The sequence below is a fragment of the Papio anubis genome, chromosome 6 (genome assembly GCF_008728515.1).
Source record: "Papio anubis isolate 15944 chromosome 6, Panubis1.0, whole genome shotgun sequence".
Lineage (NCBI taxonomy): Eukaryota > Metazoa > Chordata > Mammalia > Primates > Cercopithecidae > Papio > Papio anubis.
Genome location: NC_044981.1, coordinates 118802684 through 118825795, shown reverse-complemented (window position 1 = coordinate 118825795; position 23112 = coordinate 118802684). Strand labels below are relative to the sequence as shown.

At 39.7% G+C, this 23112-nt stretch overlaps 1 protein-coding gene across 6 annotated transcripts in view; it reads left to right on the top strand.

The window, feature by feature from the left end:
* The window catches only part of PHACTR2 (phosphatase and actin regulator 2), a 372853-nt gene that overhangs the window by 279977 nt on the left and 69764 nt on the right, over window positions 1-23112 (top strand). For 3 of the 6 annotated variants that reach the window (XM_003898091.5, XM_003898090.5, XM_017958260.2), the window contains exons 3-6: window positions 5385-5465; window positions 10085-10243; window positions 16450-16689; window positions 21328-21865. In XM_003898091.5, coding sequence (XP_003898140.1) covers window positions 5385-5465; window positions 10085-10243; window positions 16450-16689; window positions 21328-21865 — 1018 coding nt within the window. The remainder of the gene's footprint in view (window positions 1-5384; window positions 5466-10084; window positions 10244-16449; window positions 16690-21327; window positions 21866-23112) is intronic. The other 3 variants (XM_003898089.5, XM_003898088.5, XM_017958261.3) reach the window with 1 other exon arrangement.

The following is a 23112-nucleotide window of genomic DNA, read 5'->3' as shown; positions in this document are numbered from 1 at the left end:
CTATTGAAGAGGGGCAAAGCCGAGCCAGGCTCTTGTAGAACACTTTCAACACGAGACAAGTGGTTTTGTGTGTTTCTGTCACAGTTTTACAGCGAGGCCATTCAGTACTCAGAACTGAGAAGATAACATGGCACGCTTATTTAATAGTATTCTATTTGCTCTTCTATTTTGTCCAGTCATTAAATGGTGTTAGAATGGAGAATTAGGACTCTCTTTCCTCGCCAGAGAAAAACACAAGTGACTTGTTGACTACAAGATTTACTCTCACAGATATTTCCAGAGTAATATGAAATCCCGGCCAAGTATCTGCAGAAAAAAGCCAGCGGCATACGCTCCAACCTCTTTTCCTGAGTGCAGCTCCACAGCTACCTCTCCATGCCCAGAAGGGCATCATAAATCATTTCTAATTTATGGGGAGCCCAGTCGTGAACTTCACCCTGCTAGTTGCTGGTGTTTGTCATCTACACACTGTGAGCTCCCTTCTTCAGTGCATACAGAGACTTTTTCAGATTATCCATAGGACAGAAGGTTGAGATTTTTTTCCCTAGGACTGGCCCAGCCAAAAATTAAGGAGGGAGAAGACAGAAGATTCTTGTCCCTCAAGGTTTTGCCACAAGTCTCACTTCCTTTATCCCAAATCGAGGACTGGGAAGGGGCAGAAACAATACCGTTGTCATGATTAGCTTATTTTCTTTTATTTTATTCAACAAATACACATATTTTTACAAAGCCAACAGCCTGTAAGTAAACGTTGGGGACACAGCAGTAAGCAAAACAGAATTTTGATTCTCAACGAGATGATACTTACATATGTTAGGAGGTGATGATGGGTTTTGCCCGAAAAGAAGAGATAAAGTTGGGAAGGGGAATAACCATTCTATACCAGAAGTTCAGGGAAGGGACTTCTACTAAGGTGACCTTTGAGCAGAGACTTGTGGGACAAGATGGAGTGAGTCTAGCAGGTGTCTGGAGAGATGGCCTCCTGGGAAGGACAGAGGCCACCATGCAGGGGGCCACGCCTCAGGGGAGAAGCAGCGGGGCCCCAAGGAATTGAAGCCAAAAGCTAGAAGGAAGTGTTTAGGAGCCAGGCACGTGATAGGAGGGACAGCGTAAGGTGCTGCGGTGAGTTCAGAGATTATTGGAAGTGAGATGAGCAGCCATGGGAAGTTTTGGGAAGATTACCAGAGTATAAGCATGAAGTCAGGAAAATGCAGGGCAGTGCTTCCTTCACTTCCCAGAGAGAATTAGAGTGTGCACTGTTGTTATCAGAATTGAACTGTCAAAACGTCAATTAGCCCAATGCAGAGTGATGCAGAAATCATGGCTTTGTTTGATCTTGGTATAAAAAAGCTCTTATGCTTTTCCAGTTGGGATAAAAGTGACAGGCCATGGGCCATTTATTTATTCGACTGGTGGTAATACTTTTCATGGAGACACCTTAGCTACTGTATTCAGCTACATTCAGCGACCCGTGCCCCACTAGCATCTTCCCTGGCAGTATCTTGGTTATGCTGTAGCTGTGGTGCATAGATCGGTGCATAGATTTCTGTGCATAGATTGGTGTGAGCTTCAAAGTCAAAGAGCAGCTGGTGGGATACTTGGGATCAGATTCAAGCAGGCTGCAATAACAGCAGGCTCTCAGTGATGACCTGGAGCCGACTGATGCCGTTTTCTGCTCACAAACAACTGACTCTAGTCCACAGCTACAGAGAGCTTGGGTTAGACTAATGTGCAGAAGTTACAGGTCGTGCGATTTGACTCCTTCTCTGGAGTACCTTCCTCAAAATGAGGGTGATCGACACTGAAGTGGGCTGTGCCTTAAAGTGAGCATCTTCCCTCTGAATGATTTTAAGCAGGTGAGCACATCTCAGGAATATTCTGAGATAGCGCCTGCTTTGTGCGGTGTGTTGGACTAGAATGACCTCTCAGATTCATTGCAATGCAAACCCCCTCTGAGCCCATGGAAAAGTGTCCAGTGAATGTGCTCTGCAAACATGCAGGCACTATATAAACAAGAGGCAAATATTTTAAAAGGTGAAGAATGAGATACTTGTACTGCTGTGAGAGCGGTGGTTGGAATGTTGTGCCCCAGCAACATACTTTCCGTGCTCAGTCGCCTGCAGTTTGTTCTCATTGGCCCTGTACACAGGTATCCGCATTGTGTGTTAAACACGCTCTCAGCCAAAGACCAAACAAATAGCCAACGGCATTTTCCTATCAGAGCCTGTTTATAGGAATTAGAGCAAAAGAACAAAGCTGTTGGTTTTGATTCTTGGCAGGAAGCCAAGGCTGCTGCTTCAAAGCTCCAGAGTTTACAAGAAAGAAAAGAGGGGAATTTTTAGTTTACAAGGAAGAAAGGGGGAATTTTTAGCTGAGACTAAATTAGAATTTAAGCAAAAGAAAACTCAAAACTAAAACTAAAGAATCCTCCGGGATCCATAATGGAAAGGCAGAATAAGAAACCTGGTATATTCCAGGCTATCGGATGATTTTTTAGTGCAAGAATGAACGTTTTAAAAGGTGCCCGAAGCAGAGATTACAGACAGCCTCGATTAATGATACAGGATCACACAGCATTTGAGCTTTATGAATTGTCCTTAGTGATCCTTGAATTTTGTCCGTTATTTTACAGATAATGGATTAGAGGCCCAGGAACTCAAAGTGACTGCCCAGGGTCACTCAACTAGTTATAGAAATTCAAGGACTAGAATCCAGGACTTCTGGTAGCCATTTTGTGTTTTGGGTAATTTTAAAGAAGCAGCAAACAAGTAAAAGTTTTGTTTCTTATGAGCAAAGGGCCGATTAGGAAGACAGCCACAATGATTGAATTCTGAATTGGCAGTGCATTTGGTTTGCGAGAATGTGGCCTGATCCCTAAGCCAGAGGCACTTGCTCTTGCCTTCTTGCCACCTTCATCCTCAGGTTTAGGGCAGAACAGCCATGAATCTCTGGGCCTGTCCCCAGGAATGGAGTCCAAGACAACTGTTGGAGGAGGTCTGCAGAATCCTGCCACTCCTCAGAGCCCAGTCAAGCATGAATGGGTTTTTACAGTCCCTGGGAGGCTACAGTGGTCAAGGTCCTTCTAAAGCACCTGCAAAATCCCAGCAGTGTCCCACCTGTCACTGTGGGTGTTCTTTGGCTTCCTGCATTGATAAGCATTCTCTCCTCTTGGACCAGAGGCTGAACAAATTGAAACTGTATTTAAATAACAGCACTCTTTTTACATAATAGAACTCCCAGTTAAAAACAACAAAAAACAAACAAACAAAAAAACTACTTGCCTGGTTAACTTTTTTCACTGGAATCACTAACCTTTAAGTGAGCTGTTGTTACTTGCTTCTGGAAGGCAGGGAAGAATGGAGTGAGTGAGGAATCCAAAGAAAGGGAGGGAAGCCTTCTGTGTATGTCTCCTTTTAAACCCATAAGCTGTTCATTGTCCTTCTTTTGACCATATATTCATTCATTCACTCATTTTCCTGTTTGTTTCTATTCTGATTCTATCCAAAAAAAGTTTGACAAAACTTACAGTAAAGAGCTTCTATATTGTATATAAAATGTAAATAAAGTCAGGTTTTAGAGAAGGAGGAAACAGATTCCATCCACGAATTGTCATATGAAGTCTGTGTCAAATATCCAATTTTACTCTGATCTTTCTAGCAACCAGGATTTAAAAAGGAATACACAATTTCTAGTTATCAGAAAGGAAAAAAAATCCAGGTTCTTCAAGAAACTAAGTGTTGCTATCCTGTGGTGCATGCAATTAGGAAACACCTATGGAAGACTTTCATGCACTTACTACAAAGCTGGCTGCCCAGGGCACGTCCTCCCACCCTGTCTCCTATCAGTGTCCTTGCTTGAGGCCCTGGAGCCTCTGAGCAAACATGTTCTTAGTGTTATCACAAATGTCTTCTTAGTGTTATCAGTTGCTCCCTTTGGATGTGTCAAGGCCTGGTTTGGGGTAATGGCTTTAGTTTAGTTGAAATGATGTTGTCTAGAGTAGTTCCAGGATTTGCAGATTATGAGGCCAGGAGCAGGAATCGGGGAGCGTCAGAAATCTCATGCTACTGTAGCTGCCTGTTCTCTAACAGTGTAGCTTTCCTGCTCTTCAAAGTGCTCTAGACTCCTTATCTGGCCCTTCGCTGCTGTGTCAAAGTACGTTTTTGAACAGAGGGTCTGGAGGAAATAGAGTTCTGCAGAACACACTTTGGGAAATGTTGACTCAGGATTAGGAGATGACATGACCACGTGTTAATTTTACGCACCTTCTTGGCCCCTGAAAGTGAGGAATGGACTTTGCAGTTGCATGGACATGTAGAGCACAGGATTTAATACTATACACACTCAGGAGAACACTACTAAGCTCCCAAGCCCCAGTTCGAAGTTCTACCAGGAGTTTACATTTCTTCCAGAAGAAGAATCAATATTAAGATTCCCATGACTTTACATGTCTGTGAAAACTGATTATTATTATTATTATTTTTTTTTTTCTGAGATGGAGTTTCGCTCTTGTTGCCCAGGCTGGAGTGCAATGGCGGGATCTTGGCTCACTGCAGCCTCTGCCTCCTGGGTTCAAATGGTTTTCCTGCCTCAGCCTCCTGAATAGCTGGGGTTACAGGTGCCCACCACTATGCCCAGCTAATTTTTGTATTTTTTGGAGATGGGGTTTTGCCATGTTGGCCAGGCTGGTCTCGAACTCCTGACCTCAGGTGATCCACCCACCTCAGCCCCCCAAAGTGCTAGGATTACAGGCATGAGCCACTGTTCCTGGCTGAAAGCTGATTATTCTTAATTGCCTTCTCCATCCTCCTAAGACCTGGGGATTGTCAGGTAATATACCAGAACTCTCCAGAATTAGTGAGAATGCAGGAGAAAGAGTAATAGAAATATGATGTGTTGGGCTTTTGTAATAGATGGAGTGAGAGAGAAAACACTAGAAAATAATTCATTTTCCTGGAATGCAAATGGGTTACCCAGAATATTTACTGAATGTTTATGTTTTTTTTAATGTAAGCATACATATCTTCTACATACACTGCACATCCATAGAATCATATGTTTTAGAATGCGACATTTCTAGCTTCAACGTTAGAAGCAGCCTTTATGCTCTCTAGCTGGTATGGAATAATATGTCTGGAAGCCAGGCCAAAGGTGGCCATTTGAAAGACCAGGGATGGCGGCTGGACTTCAGATCATGAGCTGCAGCCATTTGCTTTTGTCATAGCTGTGTTGATTCAACTCTGATCATGTGTTTTGTTAAGCAACTAAGAAAACGAGTTTGAGCCCTCATGTGAGCAGAATAAATGTGCTCAATTCTACTTGGAATGTTTTTCATAATTATCTTAAGGAATGACTTGATTCTTACTTGTGCTTGTTCTTTTTAAAAGTATTAGAAAGGAAGATATCCACACGACAAAGTAGAGAGGAGCTGATAAGAAGGGGAGTTCTTAAGGAATTGCCTGATCAAGGTGAGGAAATTAATCATACATTTTAAATATTTTGGTCCTTCATTCTTTGGTCTTTCTTTTGTTTTCTTTTGAAATTTAAAATGATCATGGTCTTTGTAAGGTAAAGCAGTGATTACTGCATTCCAAGAGCCTTGCTCCCATTGGTGATGCCTTTGTGAGCTGCAGAGAATCTGAAGTATTACAAAATTCTAGTGACTTTCCTGGTGAATCCGTCACCTTATGTCATTCTAAACCTAAAACTCTGCAAAGGTACATCCGAGGCCGATACAGATGAGATACAAGTGCTTACGGCTCCTTCTCTTCTGTATTCTTGAGCTTCAGTCTTTCTATTCACATGAAACTCATGTGTTTGAGTAAATGCAAAGTTTTAGCTTGGTTCATGCTATTTTGTTTCTTAAGACTACCAATAAAACAGAAGAGAGAAGGCACACATACCTGTTGTCCTTTGCACTCTATAATAACACTGAAATGTACAATCAATAAAGCATGAATAGGCAGACTAAACTAACCTGCTTTCTGCCTTCTCTCAAGTAATTTTGCAGTATTGTTCTCTTTTCATTTCTCTGAATCTTTCCCTAGCAATGATTATTTCTAATTTTTTCCCCTATCTCTGATCTTCTCTTTTTTTCTCTATCCTCCCAAGGAGGAACTTTGTTCAGAAAAGACAAAGCTCAGATAGAAACTGGTACTGACCCTCAAAAGAAGACACTAACATTGGTTATTTCTCCAAATAAATAATACCTAATCATTTTCATCGCTTCCACTATTAAATTTAAAATTAAAGGACATTTTGTTGCAACATTGTTGATTTATCTCATGCCTCCCTTCACCTCACATTTACTGTAATAATAAAGTATTATTATTGTACTTTTATGGGAACAAATAAAATGCTCTTAATTTAGAATTGAAATTGAAATTGAAATAATAATACAGCTGTTTTCCTGATATATGTTCCTTGCAAAGGACTTAACATTTTTTGGCATTCACTATTTGTAAATCAAAATGACATGCTTTTTCCAGCATCTGAATAATTCCAGAGTGGAGCTGAAAAATGCTTTCCTGTTTTTCTCCTGATTCAAAGAAAATAGAGAACTCTGGAGTGAATAGTAGCATTTTCTTAAGCCCTCGCAATTTTAGGTATTTTACTTCAATTTCTGACCTGTCAAACTTTTCTTACTCTACTTTATGAATGAATTTTATGTTTTCTCTGTTTTTCTATTATTTTGAAGCTACTTATTTCCTGTTTGAGACTTTTAAGAGTTAAAAATGCATATTTCTAACTTTTGAAACTTAAAAGTAGACTTGCAATATCAAAATTAATCCCCTGTCCAATGTCTCTGAAGGCAATAGAGAAATAATACCCCCATTGAAAGCTTAACACTGGGCCATCAGCTTTATGGGATGGGCCAATGCACTTATTAGGCATCATTTGTTTAGAAATATTTTAAGGAAAGTACAAAATGGAAAATTTTATGATTGAAACTGTTAATGGGTTTAAAGGTGAAGATTCAAAGCCCATATTTTTTTCCTAATTAAAATTTGTAGGTAGAAAAAGAATTTGCTCTTTCTAAAAACCAAGTAGCAAGAGTCAGTTTAAAGAAATGATTTTTATTCTGCCTAATCAGTGAAACTGTTTGCCTCATAGATTATAATTTCTTGGGCCAACATATACTTCTCAGAAATCTGACTCTCTGATCTTGTTATTTAACTTTTGCAGTGGAAAGTAAAAGTTTGAAAACATAAAAGAACAAAACTTTTTTTAACCTAACATAATATAAGAATAGGCTTAATGTTTGAGAAGTCATAAACTACTAGATTTTACTTTGCAGCTTTTGCATCTTCCCTATCTAGAACTGTAGAAATTATCTAATGGTTGAATGTTCCTGAGGATGTCAGTGGTAAATGGGGACCTTCCCCTTTTCAGCTGAGGGCTGGAGAAAATAGTTTTCTGTAATTTTCCCAAAAGCAATTATCTGGAGAATTTCAGTCTGAGAGACTAGAAGCTGCTGTTCTTGGTAACAACCTTCTTTCTGCTGCCAGTGAAGATTCGTTCTTTGCCTTGATCTTCTTGACCTTGCCTCTGCTCTTGACAGTGTCTGTCCATCAAGCCCTTTATTCAGTCAGCCAGATAGACTTTAAAAATCCCTCTAGCTACCCTGAGTTTGACCCCATCCCATCATGTCCCATACTCTCCCAGTTATTATTATTTTTCCTTTTAGGTTCTCTTTTTTACATCCAAACATACCTTCAACCTAAAAGTTCAGTGATTTGTCTTCTCTCCAGGGAAGTCTATGATCTAGTACAAGTTTGCTGCTTACCTCTGCTTTTTTCCCTCCATCTTTTCCCTTAGCTTTTGACATGAGGGTGTGGAGGTGGTTTTGCCTGTGCACTGTCCTTTCCTTTTCTCCCACTGTGGACTTTTATCACTTGCCTTTTGGTCATACATGATTTTCTCTTTCTCTCTGTCCTTCCTTTAACTATAATATATCCCCACTACACCTGTTTACTAGAAGGAGGTGACCCCCTTCAAACACCCTTGTGCTCCTTTTCCTGTTTGTGCTTTATCTCTCATTTTACTTTAAGCTGATAACTACGTTGTGAGTTTTCTTTTTCCTTTGCTCCCATGAGATGTGTTGACTTGGGCCGCTTATTGTCACCTGCCATTCAGCTCAGCACCTTCTTGCTTTCCTTTGCTCTGCTTGTATTTTACTTACACACATACACTATATCAAGGATTTAACTTATTTTAATTCTAAAACAACTTCCTTAACACTCAATACTAGAAAACCTTTTCAATATACACACCAACTAATTAATAACTTTACTTCCCCTCTGTTTTGTTCTCGAATTCCATATTTATCACAAATGTGTCTCTTTTTTCTACAATTATTTTCATACTAACTGGCTTTATTTCATGCCTCAAAGTAAGTATTTTCCACATTGTTGACTATTTCTCTCTATCATATGCTAATCCAATTTCTTCTTGTGTCATGACTATTAAAATTTCTCTCTAGGTTTTTCTAAATTTAATAAATAAGTTATTTAATTAAAGAATTTTAATATAATAATGCTTAAAATAGAATTAAATTGTCATTGACATGACTTCAATATACTTTTATTACCAACTAAAGTCAAAGAAAACAAAGATAAATTTATATTTGAGTTACCTAAAAACTGAAGATTTTTATGTATAAGCAAGTGGTTTTCTATTTTGTTTGGAATTTTTGATTCTTCATTTTTATTTTATCTGGATATATTGTGTTCTCCTTTTTATAGCTAATTTCTTGGGATTTAATAATAGGAATTAAGAATCATTTGGGTTCTCTTTGTTTGACATATAGTCTTTAAAAAATTCTTACTTTAATTTTATTAAAATAGTTGAGATTTACTTGTAATGGCATTACCTTCAATTATTGTTTATTTTAGTTTTACACAGGACTCAGTTATAGGTTATTGGGAGTTATATGACTAAGCAACGATTGCTTTTTCATTCTAAAAATGACATAATTTCATGATATGTGGTTGATGTATTAAAATGTCATACCTGTTTGTTCAGAAGGCAAATGGATTTTATTGTTAAGCCAAAACAATTCAATCATATTTAATGACAATTTGGGAAATGGTTTCTGTTTTTATAATGATTGCCAAGATAAGAGTAGTAAAAATAGGAAGAGCTCTAATTAAGCAGATTTTTAGGTTTGCGCAAACCTTCCATTCATTAATTTTTCTTTTACAGTGGTAGCAAAGCCTCTTAAAATTTTCCAAATATAAAGTAGGGTTAATCTTTTCAAGAATCACTGAACTAAATGTTTCTGCAAAGTCTCTTTCACTTTAGAAACCCCCAGGAATTATGGAAATATGGGAGTTAAAATTAGTCATTTATGATTTAGATATATATTCAACATTGTATCCATTACAGTTTTTAAAAATTCCTTTGTGATTACTTTTTTATGTGTGCTTTTTTTTCTTGAATGTATTCAAATTATTTTTAGGACAACTTACGGACTTTTTGGCTAGTTATATATAATAATTACCTGAGTATACTTTAATCTTTCCATAAATAAAGAAATAAAAATAAAAATAGCCTTTTATCGTCTTTTCCCTGAATATAGAGTAGAAGTTATATTACTGTGTGAAGTTAGCACATCATATACTTAATATATTCTGGAACCAGTAGTACTTGGAAATTTTCATATTCTCCCACTTATTGTTTGTATGTGTAATTACATTTCATGTTATTTGTGTGTTTGCCTTCACCTTGTGTTTTTGGTGCTTGTAAAATGTTTATTCCATTTTCCAGATTATTCCTCTTGCCATTTTATTTCTGAATGACGAAGAAACACATAAGTATTGACTTCAGCCAAACCTAAGAACCAGAACAGAGGGACTCTGCTGCCCTGGGATATTGCATAATTAGGATGATCATTCCTATTGTCTTGAAATAATGCATAGATATTCCCTAGCTCTTTTGTTTTGAATAAACTGGTGAAACAGTGCAGGGTGTATTTGGTTCCCAGGGACTGAAACATGAATCCAAATTCTACAATCCTAGTAACTGGAAAACTTGTTTTTAAGAAAGCCAGCAAGTTAGACATCTAGGTGTTTCTTTCCCATTTTAGATGGAGATGTAACAGTTAACTTTGAAAATTCAAACGGGCACATGATACCCATCGGAGAGGAATCTACCCGAGAGGAAAATGTAGTAAAGTCTGAAGAAGGTAATGGCTCTGTTTCTGAAAAAACACCACCTCTGGAGGAAAAGGCAGAAGATAAGAAAGGTAAAATAAAGAGAAACCCGTATTATTTACTTTAGTGTAGCTCAATGTCTAGAACCAGCACTTAGGCTCCAACTAGTGACTCTAAAACCAGCAGTCTGAAGAGGAGAGGTTTACAAATGGAAAAAAGAAAGAAATGATAACTAGTAAAGTGAAATCGGATGATTTTCTCAGGTAGATACATCCATTTTATAAGCACAGTATTTGATTTTCTTAATTATTAATAAATGTTAATTAAAAGTAATAATCAGAAGGGGCGACCTCTTTAATCATTAAAGATGTCTGGGAAGATTATCCTTTCTTAGGAGCTTTGTCTCAGGATCATAATGAAAGTGAGAAATCTGAGCATCTTTCTCTGCTAGTTACAACTGGCCCCATGAGCAGTTCAGCATGGAGGAATATCAAAACCCACATGGCTTGTTCAGCCCAGCACTGTCTTCAGCAGTGGGAACTCGGCTGGTGGCATCCACATGTCCAGTATCGTAGGTTCCAAATGTTTCTGAGAGAGACCCAGGAATAGCTCCCAGAGATGCCATGGACTGTGGTTGCTCTGCTGCCTGATTCCCACAGCCTCTGTGCAATTGGAAACTTCAAAATGTGCCAGAGGCAATTATGCTATTCCCAGAAGACTTCTTTAGAGACCTTGGTTCCTAGAGTGAATATGCCACAGTAGATTGAGATACCTGCAAAATACACGTCTATCAGGTACTCCCAGAACATTCACAAATTCCTAGTTATGGATTGATGACATCTTGATACCACTGCTGTGATGATACCACTGCATAGGAACCTCCAAACATGAAAAGAAACTTCTATAAGGAGAGGTTTTGGGGGGAGATTCTAGATGCCTCCATGCAGCATTAGAAAGGAATCTTTAGGAAATATACTATTTCCTGTTTTATAATGTGTGTCTCTAAGTTGAATGGTAAAATTTTGTCAAACCTAGTGCGTGTTCTGTGGGCATTTTGAACTCTTAGAAACTGATGAAAGTGAATTCTCTTCCTCTGTTCTTGACCCAGATCCTTGAGAGAGAAAGGGAAAAAAGAGTATTTGATGGCCCTATTAAACACACCTTGTAACTTAAAATCATCTTCTCTGGAAGTTCATAGCCATTCATTATTTGCATATATATTAGCCTTTGAAAGTTTTAGAAGCCTGTGTAAATAATCTGTTGGAAATGTATTATTTTGCTTTATTTCAAGGACCTTATCTTGCCTTGTTCCATTGACGGACTCTGGTTAAGCTTACGTACACAAATTATGAAATTAACTAATACTTTCAATGATAATATTCCTGGAACATAAAAAGAAAGTAGACTTACATAAATTTTAGTGGGATTCAGCTGAAAGTATTAACGCAAGTAGTGATGTTTTTTGTTTAAGTCTTTCTGTCCTGTCTCGCCAGACTGTTGAATTTCAAATCCATCTGTGGTTTGTCCCTGGCAGCCTTCTCACATCCCAGAATCGCATCCTGTATTACGTAACAGTGCCATCTCTGGTGCCTGGTCCGTGCAGGGTATTCGTCACCGGACTGGCCAGACATCAAAGGAAGTGTTTCCCTTATCAACATAATAAAAAGTTCCTGACAGTTTTATATGAATTAACCAACAGACCTTGATGTTCTTGAAAGAAGATAGCAGATCTATGGGTCCATGAATAGTTGAGAGATGTTTTTCTTTACTCAGACTTAGTACATTCAATTCGTCCTTGTCTGATAAGGTCCAAGAGAGCCTCTTGCTTGGTTAGTAGTACATGAGGAAGGAGCTGGGAGTGCTGGATGCTGACATACCACTAATGAGGCAGTGCGGCTCTCTCCTGTGTGGAAAGAGAACACACCAGAGCCACAGGAGAGGCACTAGGTATAGAAGCCACTTCCTGAGACTGAAAAGAATGTCACGCATAACTAATATTACAGTGTATTATGTTAATTAGAAAATGCCTTATGACAAAAGTTAACAATATATTTCTCTAGAAAAACACATTTTTAATTCTGAAGACCAACTCAAGCTTCACTTTTGCCTCTGCTCCTCTTTTGGTCTCACTGCTTGTGTGAGCTCACTACCATGCAAATCCCACCATCCCATGATCTTAATTCACCCTTTATTTTGGGAGACAGTGCTCCCTTTCCTCCTGCATGAAGCCAACTTGTTCAAGAGCATTCTGTCATCTATTTGCTTATATTTGCAAAACCATATCATCTGCCTTTAGAGCGCTAGATGTGTATTATATCTCTTCATAAGACAGTATCTCAATACTTTAATATTTGAAACATCACCGTCAAAGAAAGCAAAACAAATGGCACATGGTGTCCTTCACACTTGCTCTGTGAGTAGATTCCACCCAGGCCCTCTGGGCGTTTCTGGGGCTCCTGAAGGCACCTGATTCTGTAGTTGGTATGGTGGTCTTGGGCCTCCTCTGCCTAATACTAGATAGAGACTTCTTCCTTAAGGTCTTTGGGGCTCTTGGTCTCCCATTATTCTTTCTCAGTAAGTGCCTTTATATATATAAGAGCAGAAAAACTGACTTGCTCCCTGTTAAACAAAACTTGGTATTAAATATAAGAAATATTTTGGCTCACACCTGTAATCCCAGCACTTTGGGAGGCCAAGGAGGGAAGATCACCTGTGGTCAGGAGTTTAATACCAGCCTGGCCAACATGGCGAAGCCCCATCCGTACTAAAAATACAAAAATAGCTGGGCGTGGTGGTGAGCACCTGTAATCCCAGCTACTGGGAAGCTGAGACAGAGAGAATTGCTTGAACCCAGGAGGCGGAGGTTGCAGTGAGCTGAGGTCAGGCACCATTGCACTCCAGCCTGGGTGACAGCCGGTCTCAAGAAAAGAAAATAATAATTTATAAGAATTCTTATAAAATCTTATAAGACTCTTACAAGAAATCTTGCTTGACATTATTTTTATTAAGCTATTATAAAAAAATCTTCAGTGAAATAACAAGTGGTGGACACTTACTTGTTCCACAAATAGTGAAGGTCTACCATGGGTGAGACTCTACTAGGGGCCAGGAAAAGAGTGGTGAATGAAAAATGGCCTTTGCCCTAAAAGCGTGACCTGTGAGGAGACCAGAATGCAAACAGGCAATTGCAATGCAAGATGCGAAGTACCATAGAAGGCCTGAGCACAGCAACCCAAGGGAGCTCACAGCGAGGACAAACATTGGTTCTGGGAGGAAGATATTTACAGACTAAGACATGAAGGAAACAAGAAGGAGGTAGTCAAATGAAGCAGAGGAATTGGGTGAGAATTGCATTCTAGGCAGGGTGAAGACCACATGCAGCCCCAGGCTTGTTCTGAGTATCCTTGAACTCAAACCTTCCAGTGTCCAAAGGAGCCAAGCCTGGAAGTGTGGGAAACAGCTTGTTTTCCAGACGTCATTGCTGGGAAGCCTAGCATCCTTATCAAGCCAGAATGACTAGGCAGACTTTCTTAACCTTCTCTTGAAATGATAATACTCCTATACGCCATCAGTTTATATCAGGTCTTCAGATCACATGGTAAGTGTAAAATATACAACTTGACTTAATTCATTACCTCCCAGCTGCAACTAAAGCATCTGTTTTCTACTGAGGTGTGTGTCAATAACTATTAGATGGTCAGTCCCATTCGTTGAATAGACATAGTGTGTACAGCAGTGTGTTCAATGGAATTTTAAATTTCAGACAGAAGTTTATAATTCAGTCAAAAAATTATGCTATTTGCATACTCATATGTCCCTGCGTGTGCATGCATGTACACACGCACACACATAACTTAAGAATTACCAGAATGACAAATGTTCACACATAGTTGGTAGAGTTCAAAGAGTCAAGAGGAGTTGACTGCGTTCTCCAAGGAGCCAGGAGAAAGTCTGTTTGCAGTGTGTTCATTTTCTCCCTAGTAGGTCTTGTCATTGCCAACCAATCTGGTGAACCATCTCCTCCTTCCCAAACCCAGAAGCTGGATTCTTTCCTGTATACCTTAGAATTTTAAGCCTTAGGCAGAAAGAAAAAATACCCCTCAGTGACGTGCTATGAAGGGAGAGGATAACACATGAATGAATTTTGTGGTATATAAGAGAATTAAGGTGCCATGTGTTACAGATCAGTTTGACTTTCACTATGGATGATACTATTGGGCTTAGTCTCCATACTTCATGGTATTATGCTGGGGGCTAAAGTTACAAAGATGTATTTAAAGAATAGACTTCAGCCATATGTCAGAAGACTGGCAAGTTAATGTATATTTATATATTTTAAGTCAAAATTAAATGTTTTAGGTGTGTATCAACTTGTATCATTCTCAAACCTAACTGACTTTTGTGATTTATACTTGCCTGGTTAAGACCAGCTGAGTTAAGAGGGCCATTACTATTAATATACATGATTCTCAGCTTAGTTGAGGAGACAAGATGTATAAACAGAAAGGCAAAAATACAAAATAGCTTCTGATAAATGTTGAGTAAGTTGTTCACACAATAAGCCCAAGTAAGTTCAGAGGCAGAAGAAGTCAACTTGGGCCACAGTGACAGGAGAGGATTTTGTGGCTGAAGCAGCATCAAAGGTGAACTTTAAAAGTAAAGGTTTATTGATTACCTATTGTAACTGAAGTCATCATATGCAATTATATATGTGGATTGATGGGGAATGTGGTTGAAAAAAGAGAATTCCATACTTCACACTCATTAGGATAAGGAACAAAATAATAGAAATAATAATAAAATGCAATATATTACAATATTAAAACTCTTTCTTGATCATTCAATTATGGGAGGACAGACTTGGTTAAGGCTTGTTCTTGTCTTTACACGGTTTAATGTTTTTTATCGTGCCCCATTTTTAAAGAAATGCTGCTTAGCTCTTTGGACCAGAATGGTATTTTAGTTTAATTCTCATCAGCCACTATTAGAACGAATACAGATGTGAATATATGAATGAACCTTCAGCATCTCCACTGTCTTTCAGTAACAAGAAACTAGTACTCTTTCTCCTCCAGTTACACAAAACCTTGTGAGGAGCTGCTGTTCTTAGGGATGAGTTTTGGATGAATTTTAGCCTTTGTCTTTCAAAAATAATTATTTGGTTTACATTAAAAAAGAGACCTAAGTATTTCCTAGATTCAGCACCATCTAGTTATACCTACAGTTGTGACAGCATTTGAAAAGGCCAGGCATGGTGTCTCATGCCTGTAATCCTGACACTTTGTGAGGCCAAGGGGGGCAAATCACTTGAGCCCAGGAGTTCAAGACCAGCTTCGGCAATATGGTAAAACCCAATCTCTACAAAAAATTCAAAACTTAGCTGGGCGTGGTGGCAAACACCTGTGGTCTCACTACACAGGAGGCTGAGGTTAGATTATCACTGTAGCCCACTTGTATCAAGGCTACAGTGAGCCATGATCATGCCACTGCACTCCAGCCTGGGTGACAGAGAGAGACCCTATCTCAAAAAAAAAAAAAAAAAAAAAAATTTTGAGCTTCTCTTTCATACACACACACACAAAAAAAAAAAAAAGAAAAGAAAGGAAGGAAAGGGCAGAGGAAGTTATTGTAGAACAGGAAGCTGCCAATGTACTGGGAAAGCTTTAGAAAATTTTGCTAGTAGAAGATGATTCGTTCCAAAGTGCATTGTTGCCTCATGTAAAAGATTCTGTAGAGCCTCTCTTAGCTTACAAAATAACTGAGTTTTGACCACAGCAAAACTGAACACAGATCCCTTTCAGATGGATCTGGCTTGAGTTCTTGAGGGTAACCATGAGTCCAGCAGTTACTGCAGCTGTCAGTCCTCACCCCACAGCAGTGACTGTAATGCGTTCATCTGCCACTCTCCAGCAGCCTTCAACTTTCTCAAATCATTGTTTGTTCAATTTAAATGTAGCACTGCACGCCCACATCGTCATCCAGCAACCCCAGATCCAAGGCTAGAACTGAGGCCCCTGACTTGCAAACAATTTACACACATCCTCAACCGAATATCTTCAAAGTAGTTTGTACAACCCGGTTTTATTAAAGGGTGATTCATGTACCCTGAGAACACTTCTCAGTTTGTCTTTCAGCCTTTGTTTTCACCCTAAACTGTGCTCTGTCTGGTGCAGAACTCCATGCTGGTTCCCAAGGGCCAAGCAGCCACGCTTTGTGTCACTATCGTCACGTCTTGCTCCTCGTGTTTATATGGTGTGTGTCTGTATCAGTCTGCTTCTGTTCACTTTCTCATTTATAGAGAACACTGAAAACCACTCTGAAACACCGGCAGCTCCTGCTCTACCTCCTTCTGCTCCTCCTAAGCCTAGACCCAAACCTAAACCCAAAAAATCACCTGTGCCTCCAAAAGGGGCCACTGCTGGGGCCAGCCACAAAGGTGACGAAGTGCCTCCCATTAAAAAAAATACCAAGGCTCCTGGTAAGCAGGCCCCCGACCCTCCACCCAAGCCAACAAGCCGAAACACGACCCGAGAGGCTGGTGAGTATGCCGCTAGTGCCCTGTGGGGTCACTTCTAGGGTGCTTAGCTCTGGGATGGGGCTAACTGTTTCTTCTAGGTGTGATGGGCTTTTGGTGTCTTAGGACATTACACCAGCAGATTCAGTTTTGACACAAAGAATGCCCAGGAGATTCCTTTGTTGCTCTCTACCAAAGGAAAATCAACCCGTTGAATAGTTCACCTCATTAGTTTTTGAGTGAACATGCTGGTTTCATCTTGAATATCCACTATCAGCACCAGTTGAAGGATACTGGGAGTAGTATGCCTGATGAATGTCAATGATCTGATATAACATTATTTAGACATTGACTGACCTTCTACCTATATGAGTTTATGGGTGGCTTTTTGGCTTGGATTTTCTTTCAAAATATCTTAGGTTTGCATATAAAAAAGTGACAGTTATAACTTTGATATATTTGCTGGATGTTAATGTGTTAAATCCTCAGCATCCATAGTCATCTCCCTTCTGATAAATGACAAAGGGTTCATGTCACTTGTTTCAGCTGCACTGCACCACTTTCTACTGCAGTGAAGACTATTTCAGTGGAATGGAAAGTTACACTCTCCATGTTCCACACCTCCCCTGTAGACTTGTGTGCTCTAAGGCAGAACATCCTGGTGTCATGTGGTTATAAGTTGCTATTACACATCACCAGTGGATGTTTGAGTGACCTGCAATAACTTCATGCACTATGTATCCAGCTTTGCTTTACAATTAGATACGCTTAATGCAAAGTGGAAACTCCCATTTTTTTAGTGAAGAGGAATAAAGATGTCTACCATGTCATTTATCTTTTAAAAGAACCTTAATCAGGCCAGACCCAGTGGCTCACACCTGTAATCCCAGCACTTTGGGAGGCTGATGTGGGTCGATCACTTGAGGTCAGGAGTTCAAGACCAGCCTGGTCAACATGGTGAAACCCTGTCTCTGCTAAAAATACAAGAATTAGCCAGGCGTGGTGGTGCACACCTCTAATCCCAGCTATTCAGGAGGCTGAGACAGGAAAATTGCTTGAACCAAGGAGGCAGAAGTTGCAGTGAGCTGAGATTGCGCCAGTGCACTCCAGCCTGGGTGACAGAACGAGACTCCATCTCAAAAAAAAATCTTATTTTCCTTAAAATCAACAGCAGCTTTCTAGCAGTTGACTGTCAGGATTCGCCTTGGTGTTGATCTTTTTCCCCTCATGATGTATAACCTTAATGCTCAAATTCAGAGAGTGGTTTTGTTGACAGTATAACAGATCTCTGAATGCCAATAGACATACCTCTCCCTGTGCTCCTCACATCCCACCTTTGACCTTTAGTGTCTGGGTCTCTTCTAATAAGCTCTAAACTGAAATGTCCCAGAATGATGTGCCAACAGTGCCCAGTGGCCATCTCCTCAGGGACCAGCTGTCCTCACCCATCAGTGTCCGTTTGCTGGGATCTGTGTGTGTTTTTCAGACTTCCTAGCAAACCCTAGGAGCATTGCTTGAAGTGAGGCAGGCACTGATCTTCTTCTTAAAGAACAGCCCCGAACAATCACTTTGTCATTGGAAATTAAGCTCCTGTCTTGCACTAACTTCTCCACTTTCCCATTCTCCACGTGGTAGTAGCTCACTCTGAACTCGGCTCGGACTCTCTTTACTTCCCTCAGAAGAAAGCCGATGATTAACACAAGGACAGGAGACAGCTTTCATAAATGATTCTGAGGTTTTTCCAGATATTTTGCTTGAAGATTTATTTAGGCACTCATGATGTTCCTAAGAGAATAGCAGTCATTTTATTCATTGTGCTGTAAAAGGCCTGACTTTTCCAGAGGCTATCACAGAGAAACAGGGGTTGCATTTAAGTACATGAACAAGCCCATCATGTAAGGATCGTTTTATCAAATACTGATAATATCCCTTTATGATCCTACTGATACTCCATTTGTAACCATTTAGAACTTTCTGCATGGTAACTTTGTTTTATTTGAATAATATGGACCTTCTGGAAAAGTTTGTTTAAATGCTACTCTTGATGTTCAGTCCAGTGATTTAAGTTCTTAAAACAACCATAAGTTAAGATTCTTTCTCTATTACTAAGTTGGTATAGACCTGTAGCTACCTAAATACTGATTTTAGAACATCAACTTATTTGCCAGAGACGTAGCGTTAAATCTCCTTGATTTTTGTTTCTCATTGTTACACATTATTAACAACAAAAGTACTTAACTGAGGAGAGGCGGCTTTTTTTTTAATCATGACCTTTATTCAAGGTAACTTAAGCAACATGTTTGATCTCAACAAAGACCTGTTATTTAAGAAGATTCTTTAAGAAAAACTATAATGTGGCTTGAATTTGCACTCTGGGCAGTGAAAAAAAAATGTCTTTTTCCTCAAGCCAAACTAAAATCAACTTTTCTGTTAATGATGAAAGAATTTTCTTGGCCAGGCATTGTGCCTCACGCCTGTAATCCCAGCACTTTGGGAGGCCGAGGTGGGCGGATAACCTGAGGTCAGGAGTTCGAGACCAGCCTGTACAACATGGTAAAACCCCATCTCTACTAAAAATACAAAAATTGCTCAGGCATGGTGGTGGGCACCTGTAATCCCAGCTATTTGGGAGGCTGAGGCAGGAGAATCACTTGAACCCAGGAGGCAGAGGTTGCAGCGAGCCGAGATTGTGCCACTGCACTCCAGACTGGGTGACAGAATGAGACTCTGTCTCAAAAAAAAAAAAAAAAAAAAAGAATTTTCTTTAACAAATTATTAGAATTGATACATGGAAAGGATTCTGTTTAACTTACCTAAGAAAATAATTGAACAAGGTTAGGCACCGAATCCTTAATGTCTTTGTTGTGAAAAGTAAATGTAGAATGGACTTAGATTGAAGGAGTGTACTTAATGAATTTGACTTCAAGGCTAGGGAAGGTTGTTTTCTATAAAGATGTATTAACAGGTCTAGATTTGGGGAAGAAGAATTCTAGGTATGTATGTCTTAAACAATAAAGACCCCCAAACCATAGGGATTCCTTTTAAGCCTGGAACCTGTCGCTAAATGAGACTGGCTTCTTTAGTATCAGTCTAATCAGAATTAATGAAGGCTTACATCTCATTGTCTATTCTTTCATTTATTCTTCATCTCTTCATCCTCCCAATTGACTTCAATAAAGTCATAACCGGAGGTAAGTTATAATAACATCTGTATATAGTGTAGATTGGCTTCACAATGCTAACAAGATATTTTCTAATCATTCTATGAAAGATAGTTTAAGCCTTTATGAAAAGAAGGAACATACAACATTATAACAGAAGAAGCCATTAGGATAAATTTATAGGTCATGAAAGAAAAGAGTATTCTCATAGGAGTTTATTTTATCATCATATATTTACTAAGATGACATGAAGAAAAGAGTAGTTAATCTTTTTGCTCTGAAACTGTTTTGATTGAGGGTGCCCTATCCGGAAGTAGGCAAATATACCATAGCGATCCTTCAATGAAGACCTTCTTGGAACTTAAGCATTAAGGAAGATCACATTTGCAAAGGTGGGGTCAGAAGACCTGAGAATGATATTCTTTCCCTTCACATTATTTAGGATCAGACATAGTGGCTCACGCCTGTAATTCTTTGGAGCCACCAAAGCGTCTCACTTTGGGACGTCAAGATGGGTGGATCCCTTGAGCCCAGGAGTTCAAGACCAGCCTGGGCAACATGACAAAACCCTGTCTCAACAAAAATACATTAAAAATTAGCCAGATGTGGTGGCACACACCTGTAGTCCCAGCTACTCAGGAGGCTGAGGCAGGAGGATCACTTGAAACCAGGAGGTAGAAGTTGCAGTGAGCCAATATTGCACCATTGAACGCCAGCCTGGGCAACAGAGCAAGACTTTATCTCAAAAAAAAAAAAAAAAAAAAAAAAAAAAGAAGAAGGAGCAACCCATGTAAACATATTTTGTAAAAAAGGTTTTTTCTGACCTTTTGATGTTTTGAAGGGAGTGTACCTTTCCTGTGTGGCCATGAGTTTTCCCTTTGCCCCATCTCTACTACAGATAGAAGTAGAGGCCAGCATAGCAAGCTTTCTTCTCTGGAGCTACTGAAACAGCTGGTTTGAGTTTTACTCTTTTAGCAGTAAGATGAGTGATTTTGTTTTTGACCCAGAAAGGAGCTGGATATATACCCCAGTCTCTTCTGAATACAGGCCACCACTCTATTCCTAGAAAGACAGCATAGAACGTGTATAATTTATAATGAGCCCAATTGTGTGCTACACCCAGCTAGCTGCTGATGTCTATCCTCTACACACCATAACATTCCTTCTTGAGAGCATACCGGGCTTTTTTCAAGTGACCCATAGACAAGGAGCAGAGGATTCTCCCTTTGGCTGGCTCAGCTAAAGACTAAAGGTGGGAGAACACAGAGGGCTCTTGTTCCTCCAAGTGTTGCCATAAACATCACTTGCTTCTTGCTGGATTGGAGGAAGGGAGGGGCAGAAGACAAGACCATTATCATGATTAGCCTATTTTCTCTTACTCATTTATTCAACAAATTTTAATGGGAACATTTTAAATGTTATTGACAGTTACACCTCGGTAACTTTATTTTTAAAAGCCTTGTATTCTTTGATTTTTTAATGCAAAGTCTCTCTATTGTAGCTGGCTCCTCTCATTCAAAAAAAACAACTGGCTCTAAAGCATCAACATCGCCATCCACTTCATCCACCTCATCTCGTCCCAAAGCTTCAAAGGAGACAGTTGCTAGCAAAACAGGGACAGTGGGGACCACCAAGGGCAAGAAAAAAACTGGCAAGCAGCCAACGACTTCTCGTCTGTCCTCAGACACAACCACTTCTGGCATAGCCGACCTTAAAGGAGAGCCTTCAGAGACGAGAGTGGAGAGTCTCAAACTTGAACAGACTGTCCCTGCAGCTGAGGAGCAGAACACAGGCAAATCCAAGTCCGTGGTCCCTCCACCCCCTGTGGCTCCAGCACCTTCTCCTCCGGCCCCCACTCTCCCTCTTGAAGATCAGTGCATTACTGCCTCCGACACTCCGGTTGTCCTGGTCAGCGTTGGAGCTGATCTGCCCGTCTCTGCCTTAGACCCAAGTCAGCTTCTTTGGGCTGAAGAGCCAAAAAACAGAACCACTCTCTACTCAGGCACTGGCTTAAGTGTTAACAGAGAAAATGCAAAATGGTGAGTTGGGGAACAAACCCCCTATTTTATCTGAGAACTAAAGTTCACTAATATATTCTGTTGGAAATAAAGCAACCAGGTTTGCTTTCTTTTCTAATTTAATCTACTGAGTGTTAGGTGGGCATACATGTGATACAACCATTGCTTTGTCAGAACCCTGCCCTGAGAATGCATAGGGCTGCTGGAGAAAATTACATTGGTAGAGCTGAGATCAGTGTTTTCAAGTACAGTTAGAACCTGCTTCAGCACTGCTCACCAGTCCACAGTTCCCTTCTCTTTCCTTTCAGTGCTTATTTTAAATCTTGACCACTTTACCAGTGTGCTCACCCACTCATGTCAATAAGTTACTGAGCCTTCCCCTTCTCCAAGAACATAAAGAAGATCAGAATAGAACTCTCAAATGTGAACTCTTTTTTCCTCCAGCAGTAGAGTTGTCCCCTTTCTTGTTCCTTTAAATTCCCACCCAGCTTAAATGTTATGTCCTCTGTGAAGCCATTCGATACTTCTACACAGAATTGGTTGTTGTGTCTACTATACTTTGACAACCCTGTGGGAGAGAATTAGCCAACATGTCTTATATACCTCTGTGTGCCCAGCAACCAGACCAGAGTCTGATATGCCATAGGCATACAAAGGATGCTCGTTGAATTGTTGAAAGAAAATAAAAAAGGGATTTAAGATCATTATAGATAAAGTCAGCCTACTTTAACATTGTGGAAGCAGCATTGAAGATAAGAGGACCCTGTTGCTAGATTTTATAGAGTATAATGGAAGATAAAAGATAGTGCTCAGGTAGTCATCGTTTCATTTAAGAAGGTACCTGAACAAAATGGGCCAAGGAACTCCATGTTACCTCACCCTCATCCAGTTGGTGGGTTAATTGCTTTACCATCACCCAGTTGCCCAAACTGGAAACCTGGGGTTCATCCAAGGGTCCTCATTCTCTTTCATTCTTTGCATTTCATCACTCACAAAGTCCTACAAATATTCTACTTACAGGTAAATAAAGCATATTAGCCTTGTCACACAGGTATGAAGGGATGGATGGCTGTCAGCGTATAGTAGACGCAATGATAAATTCTGTCTAGCAATGGCTTAGAGCACTTGCATCCTGGCTTTTTGCTCCTATGTCTAAGAACAAAACCTGTATTCATTGTTCAAATCATGTAAAAGGTTCTCTTTCAAAATAATCTGTCATGTTAGAGTTAAAAAAAATTATTACATTAGTTAGGTTGGTTTTGATCAAG